Source organism: Sphaeramia orbicularis, chromosome 22, assembly GCF_902148855.1.
Source record: "Sphaeramia orbicularis chromosome 22, fSphaOr1.1, whole genome shotgun sequence".
NCBI classification, from domain to species: Eukaryota; Metazoa; Chordata; class Actinopteri; order Kurtiformes; family Apogonidae; genus Sphaeramia; species Sphaeramia orbicularis.
The window spans coordinates 2,306,952-2,324,994 of record NC_043978.1 but is presented as its reverse complement, the minus strand read 5'-3'; the positions used below and the strand labels follow the sequence as shown (position 1 = coordinate 2,324,994).

The 18,043-nt window shown below is 37.5% G+C and overlaps 1 protein-coding gene across 2 annotated transcripts in view; it reads right to left on the bottom strand.

Moving 5' to 3' along the window:
- The window catches only part of LOC115413868 (nardilysin-like), a 136,511-nt gene that overhangs the window by 91,998 nt on the left and 26,470 nt on the right, over nucleotides 1–18,043 (bottom strand). For both annotated transcript variants that reach the window (XM_030126990.1, XM_030126991.1), the window contains exons 9-11: nucleotides 14,769–14,826; nucleotides 11,917–11,990; nucleotides 5,174–5,243 (exon numbers count right to left, since the gene is read on the bottom strand). In XM_030126990.1, the coding sequence (XP_029982850.1) occupies nucleotides 5,174–5,243; nucleotides 11,917–11,990; nucleotides 14,769–14,826 (202 nt within the window). The remainder of the gene's footprint in view (nucleotides 1–5,173; nucleotides 5,244–11,916; nucleotides 11,991–14,768; nucleotides 14,827–18,043) is intronic.

Genomic DNA, 18,043 nt, shown 5'->3' with positions numbered 1-18,043 from the left:
AGTTGGCCCCCCACCCAACGAAAATCTCTGGATAAATATTCTCATTCGTTTGTGCTTCGTTGGTGCTGGTTTGTGCAGTTAAAATTTTCGTTTGTGCTATTATAGTTATTGAGTTATTAACAATTCTTTTATAGGTCATTCAGAGGTCAGCCAGCCCCCCACTTGCTCCAAAATTAACCGAAATAATGGCGCTTGTTTGTGCTTCGTTAGTGCTGGTTTGTGCAATTAAAACTGTCGTTTGTGCTATTATGGTTTTATAGATGTAGCAAGATTTATTTTCAGCCGATGACGTCACGCAGCCCCCCACTTCCTCTAAATCGAGCAGAAATGGTTGCGTTCGTTTGTGCTTCGTTAGTGCTGGTTAGTGCCGTTAAAATTGTCATTTGTGCTATTATGGTTATTGAGTTATTAACAATTCTTTGACTGGTCATTCTGAGATCAGCCAGCCCCCCAGTTGCTCCAAAATTAACCGAAATAGTGGTGTTTGTTTGTGCTTCGTTAGTGCTGGTTAGTGCCGTTAAAATTGTCGTTTGTGCTATTATGGTTACATAGATATTACAAGATCTATTTTCAGCCGATGACGTCACACAGCCCCCCACTTCCTCTAAACTGAGTGGAGATGGTTGTGTTTGTTTGTGCTTCGTTAGTGCTGGTTTGTGCCGTTTAAAGTTTTGTTTGAGCTGTTAGCATTAACCCCATCCCCCTCCAAGCTAACTACAAAAATGGTTTGGTCCGTGTTTCCCGTTCATTAAAATGCATTAAAGACACGTGAAGCACAAACCGATTCTAGAGGTTATGTTGTGGTCCATGCTTGTCTTTTTTCCTCCTGGTTCTGTCTGTTTGGGTGAGTTTTTCACTCAGCCTCCAGTCAACCAGTCAAGCTCTTGGGATGTCACCCTGAACAAGAACTCCAGGTAAATATTTTTACGTGTTTTGCTTGTTTTATGACTGTAGAAAACAACTGCAAGGATATGATCATCATCAGATCAGTTAGCTATACCAATATTGTTGTTTAATGTTCAGTTTTCCTTATACATTTGTGTTGCTGTGCTTTGACAAACTGTTAGGCTACACACGATATTTTTGGTAACAGCTGTTTTAGGTTATTGTGCTAAACAGTAATTATTTGAGTGATTAGTATTAAGTGGTTTATAAGGCATTGTTTTTTTAGGTAGCTAGAGTAGACAGAATATCAAACCAAAGATGAGTATTTTAGGATGCACCTTTGAACAGTGAAGTTACCAACAAAGTGTAATAACTTACGTTTCATTTATTACTCATTTAAAATGTATTTATGTTACTAATGACTTTGTAGCTAAATGAAGTAGTTTTATTATTTTTAAGTTAATAATTATTTTCCTTCCCTAAAAACTGACCTTGAACAGATTATTCCTTGGGGAACTAAACACACTTTATTTTATTTTATTTGGACATTATTTATTATTATTTATTTATTTGGACACCTTAACTCAGTAGAAGAAAACCTAGAGTTGTAAACACTGCAGTGTTTCATCACCTGATGGGACACAGTATGTAATGTACTGTGAATAATACACATGGAAACAAAAAATCCAAATGAACGAACTCTCTTCTGACTTGTAAAGTAATACTTTCTGCGTTGTCCCTCATAAAAACAGCAAAGATCAGCTCATTGAATAAAATGTAGAATGTGATATAAGAAGAGTGTTTAACATTTTGTTTATTTTTGCAGTGAAACATTTAGCAGGGCCTTAATGTTTACAAGTGAAATAGTGATTGTATCTCATTAGCAGAAGCTTCTCAAACCTCTGAGCAGAAAGTATGTTTCTTCAAGGAGTCAGCACCAAACCTCCTTTAGCACTGGAAAAATGTAATTTAATTCCAGTAATATTACTAGCAGTGCACTACTGCCCAGCACTGCCTACAAACAATAAAATTGTAGATTGATATAATAAATCTACATGTGTATAGATATATGTATGTATATCTATAGATCGCTGGTCCTAAACCCTGGTCCTCGAGAGCCACTATCCTACTTGTTTTAGATGTCACCGTCTTCCAGCACACCTGACAGTCATTATTAGGCTTCTGCAGTGTGTGATGATATGCTCATCATTTGAATCAGGTGTGTTGGAAGAGGGATACATCTCAAACATGCAGGATAGTAGATCTCGAGGACCAGGGATACAGATATGCATTTGAAGTTGATGACTGCATGAATAAAAATCACTATGGTTTGTAGCACTGACTTTATGTGCAAAATAAAACATAAAAATAGCTGTGTTTTAAACAGGACACAAATTATGAACGTGAACTATGAACTGAAGTAAGGATTTTGTGAGGATATTTACAAGCATGAATTGTACCAAAAAGTAGGAAATGATAAAATAATACTGCAAATGAATTAAATGAAGCAATGAAGTGATCACTGTTTTGTGTATAGCACAGCATGTGGGCATATTTTGGTGTTTTTTGATGCTTTTTTCTGATGCTGTTTTCACTCCACTTCCTAGGTCTTCATCCATCTCACAGATACATAATGTCTAAGAGCATCCTGGGTCAAGCCTCCCTGGAAAGCAACGACTGCCCTCAAAGTAAATGTGTTTCCTTAGAGCACCAGAGTGGAGGGAAATTCACTCAGAGGGAATTCTCTCTGCAGCTCTAAATCATCATCAAAACATACTGTTGAGTCAGTTTTCTGTCATAAGGTCTTGTATACATGCATTTGTGTTTGACTCCAGTAGTGATAGAAAAACTGGAGTCCAGTGACTTTAATGCTCCCACTATGAGGTGCACTGTATTTTAACAACAGCAATGGCAAAATGAGATCTTTGTCACCTAATTCCTAATCATTTCTAATCATATGTGGTCCTAAATCTGACCCGGACCACTTTAATATGTGGTCCTAAATCTGACCCAGACCACTTTCATATGTGGTCTTAAACCTGATATGGATCTGATATTTTCCAATGTGACTTCAGTCTGAACGGCCAGGTCGCATTTATCAAACCTTCATGTCATTGAAATGCAACAAACATCACACTTCTGTGTCCCAGGAGTGTTCCTTCTGTAAATACAGTGTGTGTCTGCATGGTCATGTATTCCATCAGGACCTCTTTTGGTGGATGTGGGTCACTTCAGGGTCACATTCAGTTTAGACTCAAAACTGACAGAAGTCGCATTTAATGTGGAATATAAACAAACACACAAAAAAAATCGTTTTTTTTTACCAAAAAATCTGAATTGTGTATTAAGACCTGCTGTCTGAACGTAGCCAAACTTGCGGCCTGTGGGCCAAAACTGGCCCCCCAAAGGTTCTAGTCTGGCCCACTGGGTGAATCTGTAAATACAAAAATTACACTGAAGATATTAACTATCAAAGATGTTGAACTCATTTTAGTTCAGGTTCCACATACAGACCAATGTGAACTCAAGTAGAATATTAGCATAATAACCTATAAATAATGACAATTCAAATTTTTGTCTTTGTTTTAGTGCAAAAAAAAACCCACATCAAATTACAAAAACATTTGCATTAACAAACTATCCTTTAGCAATAAAATGTGAATTAACTGAACAAATATAAACAACCCAAAATATCTGAAGAAAATGAAGTGCAATTTTAACAATATTCTGTCTGTTACACAATGTTTTGTACCTTTGTAGAACTGGTCCATAATATATACATGTAGAAATGATAAGTTGAGGTAGAATTTTGTTAAAATTACACTTAATTTTCCTTCTAAAATTCTTTGTTTTTTTTTTCAGATTATTCACATACTGTTTGGGTTGTTGCATGTAAATATTGTCATAATTTAATGTTATTTTTTCGCACTACAACAAAAAGAAAAATTTGTTGTCATTATTTATAGGCTATTATTTTATTTTTTACTGGTCTGACCCACTTTAGATCATATTGGTCTGAATGTAGCTGTGCCATAAAGGCTGGATTCAGGCAGATCTACATGAGACGCACATTCTGTTTTTAATCTGTCCATGATCGAGCCACATACGACAGAGTCATTAGCCTTAAATGTACTGTAAAGCATTGTTTGTTGTTCTAAAAAAAAAGGTAACTTTATTGTCATAGTTGTATGATAATTGCACATTTCCTATTTTTATTTGGAAAAATACTGTCTCAGGGTGCAGTCTGGTTGAATTTATTTGTATTATTCAAGAAAAATCTAAGTTATTTTTAATTTTAACAACAAATGATTCAAGGAAGAGCAAAAAGTATTGTTACAATATTGACATTTAACCCCCCTCCCAATTATACACCGCCACACCAACAGATCAGTATCACAGGAAACACTGGAATCACTGCAACGATTATTTGTATTTTAAAAGGTTTTTGTATTTTAAGACCCATACACTGGGATTAGGAATGTAACGATATGAAAATTTCATATCACGGTTATTGTTACCAAAATTATCACGGTTATCATTATTATCGCGGTACTATTGAAATTGTGCTCAAAATGTTCAAAAAGTACTCATACACACACTGAAATAATTTAACCAAGTTGTATTTAAATAAATAAATAAATAAATAAAATAATGGGCACAGTGTACTTTCTGTTGGCAGAAACATTCAAATATTAACCCTTTGGGGTCTAAGCCTATTTTGTCCGTTTTTCAGTACTTTTGATTTTACCTTTATATACTACACAAACAAATGTTTACTATACCCATGTTTGGCATCTTTTTTTTCAGCACAACTTCATTTATATCATCTGTCTATTATTTTTTTCACTTTAACCTACTATATCAACACAATAGGCCAGAAAACAAAAAAATATATATAAAATCCAATTTAAAAATGTGTATAATTTATTGCATAAATAACACAAAGATGCTTAACAAACCTTTTCAAAGACTTTAAAACTGAATATTGGTTCCAAATATACATGTATTCCAAGTATATAACATCAAAATTGTAATAAATTAAAACTATACTCAAATATTTGACATAAAAGCAGATCTTTACATAGGCGTTTTCTCCCCTAAAAGTGCTGTAATGAAACACGGTTATCATGATAATTAGAACTTAAACGGTAATATCAAATCATCTGCAATTTTACCACTGTTTATTGTTATAACGGTAATCGTTACATCCCTAACTGGGATTGATCGAATACATGGGTCACACTGTTCCCTCTGTATCCATATACTGTGTGTACTGTGGTTCACTCACCTGTAGTATTTTTCCTGAGGAGGGAGAGCCCAAGTGATATTCAAAGCATGAACTTTACGAACTGGAACCACTGCAAACACACAGAATAGCAGGTGGGTTTCCATCCAAATGCAATGCACACTTAAAGACAATGTGTAAACACAAAGTTAATAGAGGGTATGCACGTGACGTCACTGCTAGCGGAAGTCATCGCGGTTCTGCCCACTGAGTGGCAGAAAGAGGGAGATGAGTGACAGCGTTGGCTTAAGTACTGTCTAAACTGAAGAACAGTATTTAACTAGAAGCACTCGGAGAGCGCAGACCTCCGCCAAGGCTGATCAGTGGCCCCCCCCGTGGGCCCCCCCCACCCCCGATCACCACCTAAATTTAATCATTTCTGCCTTATCCCATTTCCAACAAACCCTGAAAATTTCATCCAAATCTGTCCATAACTTTTTGAGTTATGTTGCACACTAACGGACAGACAAACAAACAAACAGACAAACAAACCCTGGCAAAAACATAACCTCCTTGGCGGAGGTAATAAAAAATGGGGAAGAGCTGTTGTGAGATTGATTGTATGAGCAGGTTTGAAAAGCAGTTGGAGCTATCATTTTACAGACACTGAAAGACAAAGAAAAGAGAAGTAGATGGATCCACAAATCCAGGAAACCAAACCTAGATCTGTGGATCCCATTTGGTGTCAGGTAGCATTAATTTATGCTGTATTTTTGGGTAAAATTAGACCTTAAATGACATTGTTTTGGCTAACATTACTTCTTAGTAAAGCTCTTGGTTTCCTGATCACATCTTTTATGGTTTTTGTCTTCAATTTGTGATTCTGAACCTTGTGCTCTACATGATTAGTAAACTAAATTAAACTGAGGCAAACCTAGTTTTTCAAATACGGGGGAACTGGAGAATAAAGCTATGACGGAGCATTAGGGCCACATAAGAAAATAAAAACACTTGTCACTACAAGAATAAAGTCATAAAATATCGATATAAAACCCATAATTTTATGAGAATAAAGTCGATTACAAAAAGAATCACAATGTTGTGAGAATAAAGTCGTAGTTATAAAAAAAACTCTAATTTAACAAAAATGTCATTCGTTTATGAGATTAAAGTCGTCACATTCCGACAATAAAGCCATAATATTACGAGAATAATGTGGTAATTTAAAAACAGGTGTAAAAATCTCCTAATTTCCCAGAATCCAGTGGTTCCCTGCTGGTCCACAGCAGTAGTATCTGTGTTGTATAAAGTACTTGATATGAACTAGACGTAAATATCCTTAGTACCAGTAGATCATAGGCAACTAGAAGCACTCGGAGAGCGCAGACCACCACCAAGGCAGATCAGTGCCCCGGATTTGGATGAAAATTTCAGGCAATGTGTATACTGGCACAAGGAACAAATGATTAAATTTTGGTGGTGATCGGGGGTGGGGGGAGGGGGTACTGATCTGCCTTGGCGGAGGTCTGCGCTGTCTTTTCTAGAAAAGCAGTTGTAGAGCGCAGATCAGTGGCCCCCCCACCCTCGATCACCACCAAAATTTCATAATTTGTTCCTTGTGCCAATATCAACATTTCCTGAAATTTTCATCCAAATCCGTCCACAACTTTTTGAGTTATCTTGCACACAGACAGGCAGACAAACCAACACCGACAAAAACATAACCTCCTTGGCGGAGGTAAAAACAGCAATGATAGGTAAAAATAGCGATGATCCCCTACACCCTGGATGTCAGGATACTCTATTTCTGTCCACATGTCAATGTTCATGGACCACTTGTTCTTTGGTAGCTCGTATGGATCCATGTCTAGTCCAGTTGTCCTTCATTTAATTTCATATTTCACATTTTCCCGGTGTGGCTGTGTTTAATGCTATACTCCGCCATGTTGAGCAGGTAGGTTTTTGCCACTCAGTCTGATTTGGAGGGGTGTGGCCTGGGGGGGGGGGGGGGGGGTGTGACATATGTGCATACTCTCTATTCACATGATTCCATCAACTACTGCTGAACCATTTTTCAGAGCTGGTTCATCATCATGCTTTCAAACATTACCCACTAGATGAAGCCTTTCATAGAGCACCATATGACCTGATCTGTGACTGAGGAGCCGACAGACAGAAGACAAAAAGCCCCCACCCCTCAAATGACCCTCTGGATCATATACTCTTGTTTATCAAAGGTTTTGTCTAAAGCAGAGGCATCAAACATATGGCCTGCGGGCCAAAACCAGTCTTCCAAAGAGTCCAGGCTGGCCTGTGGGATGAATGTGTGAAATGGAAAAAATACACTGAAGATATTAACAATCAATGGTGTCGAAATCATTGTGGTTGAGATTCCACATTCAGACCAATCTGATCTAAAGTGGGTCAGATCAGTTAAATACCATCAGAATAACCTATGAATAAGGACAACTGAATGTTTTTCTCGATGCTTCAGTGTAAAAAAATAGGACCAAGGCTCCTGTCGTCCAACGGCATATTTGAAGACATTCTTTGGCATTCATTTAACGTGTCAAGGTCAGTCAAGGTCAAAGGTCATGGCACCAAATGAAAGCCCCTATATGTCCTCCTATCTATAGCCAGTAGTAATTATATGAATATCTTCAACTGTTTTCAAGTTATAGCACTTTGAAATGTGTCCCCTTATAAACCAATGGGGATTTTTAAAACTCAAAAATACATGAAAAATTCAAAAATCAATATTTCCCAATTCTTTGAAATTCTTTGTAGACCTTACCCCAAAGATGTTCCATAACAAATATCAAGCCATTGTGACTGATGGTTTTGGAGAAGAAAATTCTTGAAAAATGTTTTTATGGATGGATGAAAATTGATCCCAATAGTCCATTGAATTAAAAAGTAAAATTACATGAATTGTTACAATTACAAGCTGTACTTTCATAAAAAAGGTGAATAACCTGCATATGAACAACATGAAAAGTCTTAAGAGAAGTGCAATTTAAATTTTCTGCTTATTACTAAATGTTTTGTGTATTTGTAGATCCACTGTGATCTGAAGTTATAATATACATGTATAAATGACAAACTGAGACAGAATATTGCTAAAACTGCACTTATTTTCATTAAGATATTCCAGGTTGTTCATAGTTGTTGATGTTCTTCACATTTTTTAAAGGATAGTTTGTAAACAAACATTTTAATCATGTAACTTTTTTTCACTGTCATTGTTTTCCTTGTCTGACCCACTTTAGATCATATTGGTCTGAATGTGGCCCCTGAAGTAAAATCAGTTTGTCATCCCTGCTCTAAAGGCTCCTACAGTCGCATCAGTTTATTTACACAGTGTATTGTGAAAACAGAGGCCATGAGAAAACACTTAACCCCCTAATATCGACTGTTGCAAATTTGCACCGCACCATGTCCATTACGGTTCATGTATTCCCACATACCGGTTCAGGCATATTAGATATGTACCCATTCAGGACACTGAAAATTAATTTGTAGCATCAGTAAAAACCATCTCCATCTCCTGAGACAGCAAAATGCCTGTGTATTGCATCATCCCCAAATTTCTATACACTTGTGTATAAATCCAGGCGTTAAGGCAGTGTTTTTCAACCGTGGGGTCACCTGGAATTCAAATGGGGTCGCCTGAAATTTCTAGTAATTGATAAATATACAAAAATAAAAACATACTAATAAAAAATATATGGTGAGTTTACAGACTCAATTCCAACCCATAAAAGACATGACAAACTCTGAAGCTGAAACTGAAGCACTGTGGTTCTGTTTATCTGTCAAATGTTCATTGTGGTCAGTTTAAGATGCTGCAGCTCTTTCATAATTCATAGTTTGAGTTCTTGTTTGTTCAGTATTAATTGTCAGCCTTATACATCCAAGCTGGACTGACTGTGCATATCCTGACCAAGGAAAATAAAATTCTAACTTTGTGCAGTAATCTACACCTGGCTTTACTGCCTCCATTCATAATAATATATAACATATAGACTAAATATCCTCTAAAATTAATGTTTATTTGCAACATAATATAGAAAACTATTACATGATCAAAAACAAATGAATTTTAGCAAAAAAAAAAAAACAAAAAAAAAAGGCTTCATTTGAATGTCTGGGGTTGCCACAAATTTGTGATGTTAAAATGGGGTCAGGAGCCAAAAAAGGTTGGGAACCATTGCGTTAAGGGGTTAATAATATTCAGGCTACAATGTAGGTCAAAGTGGGAGAATTAAATAGAATCAACACACATCCTCTATCTGTGCCACTGTTTAGGCTTCGATAAAAGCGCTATTTATACGAGTAGAAATGGTCCAAAATACAGGAGGAGGCTGTGGACCCTGGTGGGGCTTCGTAAAACTGTCATCCTATGTTGACCTTTTCTCACAGAAGGTTTGAGGTGAGTATTTTCAGCTACATGTACATACCCGTCATGTTGATCACCGCATCATTTCATGCTGAATTTCTAATGGTTGCTAAGTCGACATAGGTCACAGCAGTCTAACAGTGAAATGGTCAAGACACATTTGTGGCCCAGACAGTCTTTGGCTACATGAAAAGGGGAGTTTTTTTGTTTTGTTTTGTTTTTGCCACAACCAAAGATATCACAACATTTTCTCATCTTTTTTTGAACAAAAATCACCCAGCGCATAAGTACACAGACCATAGTTGGCTTAATATTCATTACCTCTTAATACATGGTTTGTTGCTGTTTTCTATCTAATATGGCATTTCTGCTTAATTCAGAAAATTCCAATCCCTATTCACCCCTTACCCTTCCCCCTTTGCCCTTACACTCAGCACTACCCCTTTAAACACAGTTGTAAGGGGTAGGGGTTGAAACATTCCCCTATTCCAACCCTTCTAGACCTGTTACGTCACAGGTGTCAAACATGCAGCCCGTGGGCCAAAACCGGCCCTCCAACGGTTCCAATGCGGCCCGCGGTACAAAAATGACACTGAAGATATTAACAGTCCAGGGTGTTAATCTCCTCAGACCCAGGAAATGTCAGCAAAGTACAACCTTTTTTTTGTTTTTTACTAAATAAGTGCCTATATTGGAGACATCATGACCCAACAGTTTTTTCAGATGCAGTTTCAAAAATTTTTATGCAATGTCCTTTGTGGTGGACAGTTTTCTTCTTCTTTTTTTTTTTTTTTTTTTTTTTGTATAAAGTTGTGAAACTCTTGTCCACAAATGTGGACAGAAAACCCATAGCTAGGTCTGAGGAGGTTAAGCTGGTTTTAATTCAGCGGCCACATTCAGCCCAGTGTGATCTCAAGTAAAAGAATAAAATAAAAAATAAAATATAAACCTGAAAACGAACTTCAATTTTAACAATATTTTAGCAATTGTTTTATTCATTTTTAGATCAGATCTGTAAGTTAACAATAATCCATCCATCCTTCCATCCATCCATTATCCACTGCTTATCCGGGGCCGGGTCGCAGGGGCAACAGTCTAAGCAGGGATGCCCAGACTTTCCTCTCCCCAGACATCTCCTCCAGCTCTTCTGGGGGGACCCCGAGGCGTTCCCAGGCCAGCCAAGAGAGTTAACAACAATCTGACACATGATATTATAGAAATCATTCCTTTTTAAGGTCCCAATTCCAAACTTGAAAATGTTAACAACATTATGCCTCTTACCAAATATTAGTATAACATTGTGTGTAATGCACATGTACAAATGATAAGTTGAAGCATAATACTGTTAAAATTACACTCATTTTTCTTCAGAAATTTCAGTTTTTCTGGTTATTCACATCTTTTTTGTGAAAGGGCAGTTCATAAATGTAAATATTTTCATAATTTTGTGGGTTTTTTTTGCACTAAAACAAAGAGAATAACATGGAGTTGTCATTATTTATAGGTTATTATGTGTTATTTTAATGGTTTGGCCTGCTTGAGATTAAACAGGGTTGAATGTGGCCCCTGAACTAAAATGAGTTTGTCACCCCTGTGTTACGTCATGAACAGTCATCGATGTCACTATAAACAGATGCGACAACTTTGTTTGCGACAGAATTCCCCATGTCGTTGGCAGCTGGAACCGTCTCTGTTCCATGGGCTTTAGTCATTTGTTTACGTCTATCAACTGCAAACTACAAAAATGATCTACAACATGACACATTTGATCGTCATTAAACGGACGATCAAATGATTAAGCTATTTATGAAGAAAATCCGTATATTTGTGTGTTTCTTTCGTCACTGCTGCACTTTTTTACTGTGTTCACCTCCATCTGACCGATGATTCAAACAGAATTATGGGAAATTTCTCCTACCCCTTCATTTGTAGTGTGGTCCTGAAAAGTCTCCGTTTGGAGGGTCAAACAACCCTCCCCCTTAGCCTCTCCCCTTCGACTCATCGAGAATCAGGACACCCATACCCCTTTACGCGAATGCACAAAATGAGGGGGGGGTGTAAGGGGAGGGGCCAAGGGGTGAATTGGGTCTAAATGTGGTCCCCTTATGGGTCCACAAATGTAGATAGACACAATTATGTTCTAAATCCGTTTCCATGTGTTTCCCCTTTACTGATACACCAACTGTCTTACTTTTCCCAGCACAGAAACTCATCTTTTTTCTTTTACTTTGAGATGTTTCCACATTGGTTTTGAAAATGTGAAGGAAAGAAAAAAAAAAACCCGTCTGGAAACACATTTTATAACAGAATGCTAACTCAGCCCCGTCTGGACACTGCTCTCTTTATTCCTCCGGTGGAAACCACGTGTTATGGATTTTCAGAGCCATGAAGTGAGATGGAGCTGTACCTCTGTAGAGCTTGTTGAAGGCTGGTGTGTCGAACGGATCTGGCAGATCTGAGAAATCTGGCTTTGGGAGGCCACTGCAGAAACACAAAAACACAAGGATGAGGTGAGAAAAGCAGCATATAAGGGAACACTCATTACTTTATACTCAAACTGATTTTAATTCCTCATTAAACACTTTCCACCCACTGCACTACTTTGATTTAGTATAAAAATCCCATGTACTTAATTTCCACCAAAATAAATTGATTTTTAACCCTTAAAGACCCAAACGGCCGCTGGTGACCAAAACCATCTACTGATCTAAACTGTTTAATACCTGTTGACCCACTAATCCTATCAATCATGTCCATAATTGGTGTAAAATACAGTTCTTCATCTTTTCATGGTCATCAGATATGACCCATTTGGACGTTCAGAGGCTCCGTAGTTACCGTGGAAACACCGTCATCTTTTACAATATTGATTCACCAGTAAAACCCATAGAGTTGGATCAATGACAGTGGATGGACACACGGGGTTTTACATTCAATTATTGATATCTTTGCTGAAAAAGTCACTTTTTTTTATAAATGGTGATATACCACTTAAAGGTTCAATAAATAGAAACATTAATTTTGGAACTGACATAAAAGGAGCACTAGGTCTTTATTGGTTAATTGCAAGAAGGCAGATTTTTTTTTTTTTCTTAACCAAGAAATGATTTTAAGGGGAGCTTTGGGGATGTTGTTCTTCAAATATTGTTTTTAGTTCACAAAAATAAATTGCAGGTCCTGCCAGGCATATCTCTAAACTGTTCACTCGTTTTCTGCTTGATTCAAATTAATTTAATTCATCTAAAGGAGCTGAAGGGTTTGAGATGATTTTATATGGTCACGGATGACAGGAAGTTCATTGCGCAATACAGAAGCATGTAATCCTTTAATTGGAATGAAAGCATTTAAAACTGGAGGTTATGTGGTTTTCTCATAACAGTGATATGCATGTTGATTCCCTGAAAGCACAACCTGCCTCAGTGACTCATAAAGCAAACACTAGTGTTCTGTATGAAAACACTGATTCACTTTGACTTGGGCAGAAATGATCCCTTTCAGGTACAAAGTAATGAAAAAAAAAACTAAACATTGAAGAGAGGTCAAAAAGGAGCTGAGAAAGAAGGATGAAGGCTTGTACTCTGCCTCAGCGGCTGAGTTGTGCTGCTCTGAGTGTCTCCCGCTGGTAACGTGAAGTTGGTATGTCCTGTTTAGCCACACACCTGTTAGTTTGACACTCTTGGACAGAGGCAGTCACGTTTGCATCCTCTTCCATCATTTTTGATAAATTTGTTTGTCGTCAGATGGTTTATGCTAACAAAACACGGTTAGAAAGTGACTTGCCTTTAGCTAGTCTTCGTCACCTTTACTTTGTGGACATAATTATTGACTAAATACTGTACTCTAGTAGCTTGGTAGCTCATTTCGTGTACATTTACCTCACGATAGGGGTGTTAGAAAATATCGGTTCTGCAATATATCGTGATATTTCATTTCACAATACTGTGTCGATATTTAAAAGTACTGTATCGATATTTTTAGGTATTTATTCAAATGAAGATAGGAGGTTCATTTTTGTCTTTTTGTTTTCTTTATTGTTTTTACCTTATTTATTGTAATTTAACACTGTTTTATTAAATAATGGTTATTTGAATAATCCTAAAAGCACTTTTTACTGTTTGAGAAGCAGATGTTAGTTCCTTTGTTGGGATTGTACAAAAATAATGTTCTGATGTTAGTTCTGAACTAATAGAATATGAACATTTGAACAGGATCTTAAACTGTAATGTCTGTAAAACAGAATTTAAGTTTGAACACAGAAAGATTTTGTGATATAGCATTAGATCCTGTTGTGATCAAATAAAAATGTGTTTAGTATTTGTGCTTATTTCTGGTGTAATTCAGTTCTTCCAGGAAAAAATCTTTAAAATTATATAAAAATCTTAAAAATATATATGAATAAATGAATGTAAAATCAAACGATAATAAAAATAATTTTTAAAATCTTTAAAAAATCATAAAAAGAAAAAAAAATAATAAAAATTGCCTTTTTTGACAGTAGCATGATATATCATGATATATTGTATCGTGATTCTAGTATTCTGATTTGTATCGTATCGCCAGATTCTTGCCAGTACACAGCCAAAGACAGTCAAAATGTCTGTCAATATGTCAAGCCAATAACACTGGTCTACAATTTTTTTTTAAAAATTATCTGCCTCAGAGATTAAATGGGCTAAATGTTACATATTTTAATAAGATTAATTGTTAAACAAATGACAAAAGTGCTGGTTCGCTGATGTTTTCCAGGTATATGATAAAGTGTTATTCCACATATATTTTGGTTTATGTACATTTATACAACAGATGTATAAATGTCCAACTAATAGAATCTGTAAAGTGAATGTATTGTCATGTGCAGACTAAGTATGCAAATGTCTTGACAATTATTTTCACCGATGAATCTTATTTTTTCACTTCCTTGCCCGCTACCCACCCCCATTTCGTTTAATGTCCTGCCTGTCTCACTGGTATATTCATTCATTCATGATGCCACTGTAGCCTACATTCATTGCTGTTTCTTTATTCCTTTTCCTGGTACAGTTTCACCAAAAAGACTTCAACTAAAGATACCTAAACTATGGCTGCTGTTTCAGGTGTTTAACTGGCGGATGCTTAACTGTCTGTTTACTGCATATGCACGGTCAGAGCAGAAGAGCTTGACCTTTACATCTGACCACAGTCTGGGAGGATATTCAGCCTTAAAGTATATGACAGCAGCAGCTCCTGGCGCTCACTCACAGCCTCTAGTTCAGTACTCACTTGTTGGGCACCTTGCTGAAGATCTCTCTCACCCACTCTTCTAAAGTGTCCAGCTTCTCTGAAGGACACCACAAGTGAAAGAACACAAATTAGATTTTGAGTGATATCAAAGACACAGGCTGAAAAAATAAACTCAGAATGATGCCTGCCTGAGAAATATAGATCTGTAAACCCCAATCTGCGATTTATTCACTCCCAAGTATTACAGGTAAACTCAATCTACACTAACCCCCAAAAAAGGTCCTACTTGGATTTAAATGGAAATGCAATAACACAACTGAACAAATCACTACAAACTGTAATGTGTTACTTGGATATGTGAGGTGGCAGGTGTATGTGGCTGGAACTGCTGGTTTTGGGGATGCACTATGTTACATGTTTCTTGTAAGTAATGTGCCGTATTCTTGTGGCTGTACAGACTATCTATCTATCTATCTATCTATCTATCTATCTATCTATCTATCTATCTACAGTGCCATGAAAAAGTCTTTGCCCCCTTCCTGATTTCTGTTTGTTTTTGCATATCTATCACACACAAGGGTTTCAAATCGTCAAACCAATTCTAATATCACTCAGAGACAACCCAAGGAAATACAAAATACAGTTTCTAAATGATGATTTTATTTACGAAGAGGGGAAAAATTACAAACCTATCTGGCTTTATGTGATAAAGTCATTGCCCCCCCCCTTGTTAAATCACAAAATAACTGTGACTAACCACAAATTTGGGAAAGATGAGTTCAATTTCACAAGCCACACCCAAACCTGATTACCACCATACTTGTTGAATCAAGAAATCACTTAAATAGAATCTGTCAGAGAAAGTGAAGTAGGCTACAAGATCTCAAGAACCAACGCATCATGCCACGATCCAAAGAAATTCAAGAAGAAATGAGAAAAAAAAGTGATTGACATCCATCAGTCTGGAAAAGGTTACGAAGCCATTTCCAAGGCTTTGGGGCTCCAGCAAACCACTGTCAGAGCCATTATCCACAAATGGAGAAAACTGGGAACAGTGGCAAACCTTCCCAGGAGTGGTCGACCAACTAAAATTACTCCAAGAGTGTGACGACGACTCATCCAGGAGGTCACAAAAGAACCTCGAACAACATCTAAAGTACTGCAGGCCTCGCTGGCCTCAGTTAAGGTCAGTGTTCCCGACTCTACCATAAGTAAGACACTGGCCAAAAATGGCATCCATGGGAGAGTTCCCAGGTGAAAACCCCTGCTGTCAGCAAAGAATACAAAGGCTCGTCTCACATTTGCCAAAAAACATCTTGATGATCCTCAAGACTTCTGGAGAAACATTCTGTGGACTGACGAATCAAACATTGAACTGGTGTAAAAATGGCACAGCATTTGATAAAAAGAACATTATGCCAACAGTGAAGCATGGTGGTGGCAGTGTGATGGTCTGGGGCTGCTTTGCTGCCTCAGGACCAGGACAACTTGCTGTGATTGATGGAACAATGAATTCTGCTGTCTACCAGAAAATCCTGAAGGAGAACATCCGGCCATCAGTTTGCGCCCTCAAACTCAAGCGCTCTTGGATCATGCAGCAGGACAATGATCCGAAACACACAAGCAAGTCCACCTCTGAATGGCTCAACAAAAACAAAATTAAGGTTTTGGAGTGGCCAAGTCAAAGTCTGGATTTAAATCCAATTGAGATGCTGTGATGTAACCTTAAACGGGCAGTTCATGCTAGAAAACCCTCCAATATGGAGGAGTTGAAACAATTCTGCAAAGAAGAATGGGACAAAATTCCTCCAGAGCAATGTGAAAGACTCATCACCAATTATTGCAAACGCTTGATTTCAGTTATTGCTGCCAAGGGTGGCACACCCCGTTATTGGGTTCAAGGGGCAATTACTTTTTCACATAGGGTCAGATAGGTTTGGATTTTTTTGTGCCTTAACAAATTAAACTGTCATTTAAAAACTGCATTTTGTATTTCCTTGAGTTGTCTCTGAGTGATATTAAAATTGGTTTGATGATTTGAAACCGTTGTGTGTGACAGATGTGCAAAAAAAAAAAAAAAACAGAAATCAGGAAGGGGGCAAATACTTTTTTACGGCTCTCTATCTATCCATCTATCCATCCATCCATCCATTCGTCCAGGCCAGGGCTGTGAAACATACAGCCCGTGGGCCAACACCAGCCTACCAAGGCTCCAATCTGGTCCATGGGATGTATATGAAGGCATTAAAGGTGCAAGAGACTTTCGTGACCAATTTTTCATCAAATCTGTCAAACCTCAGTCATATCCTAAGTATCACGAATCTGTAAGTCTTTCTGTGATTACTCACCTGAATCTCTTGCATTACGGTGAACAGTTTCTTAGAGCCATCCACCATAAACAAACCATTTGTTTACAAACCGAGCCAGGAGGTAACTCGGGCATCTTCGGAATTTTGTTGCGACGTGCACTGTGGGAAAGGGAGGTTCATGCAGCCGCCTGATAGCGGCAGCGCAACCATATGATATTAAATGGATGAAACAAACACGATGTGGAAACGGCTGGAGGAATATGCATAGAGAGAACAAAGCTCCTGCCGTTTCCGCGTTGTGTCTGTTCCAGCTGCCGCTGTCAGGTGGGTGCGCGAGCCTCCCTTTCCCACAATGCACGTCATGACAAAATTCTGAAGATGCCCGAGTTACCTCCCGGCTCTGTTTGTAAACACATGGTTTTATTTATGGTGGATGGCACTAAGAAACTGTTCACTGTAATGCAAAAAATTCAGGTGGGTAATCACAGAAAGACTTACAGATCCGTGGTACTGAGGATATGACTGAGGTTTGACAGATTTGATGAAAAATTGGTCACGAAAGTCTCCCACACCTTTAAATGGTGATAATGTTTTGTTTTGTTTGTTTTTTTTTGGGGGGGGGGGGGGGGGGCACAAAGGCCTCCCCCCAGTTTCATAAAATCCCAGAGGAAACTCTAATCTGTGTTACTGATTTCATGGCATTCTACTAATTTTTGGATCATTTTTGTTTTGTTTGGATTGTTGACAGGAGCAACTGATCAACAGCATCATCAGTAAAATAATCTACGTACCTGAGATTACAAAATTTGTTTCATTATTATTATTATGTCAATTTATGCCTAATGCCACTAATTTGCATCATAGTTATCGTAGGTACTATATTCAAATTAACAATGTCCACTTGATTTAGCAACAACATAAATATGAAATAAAAAAACCCATAAAATTTAAATACGTTGTGTTCATACTGTCTACAATAATACAGACCTGCTTCCTTTTTCCATT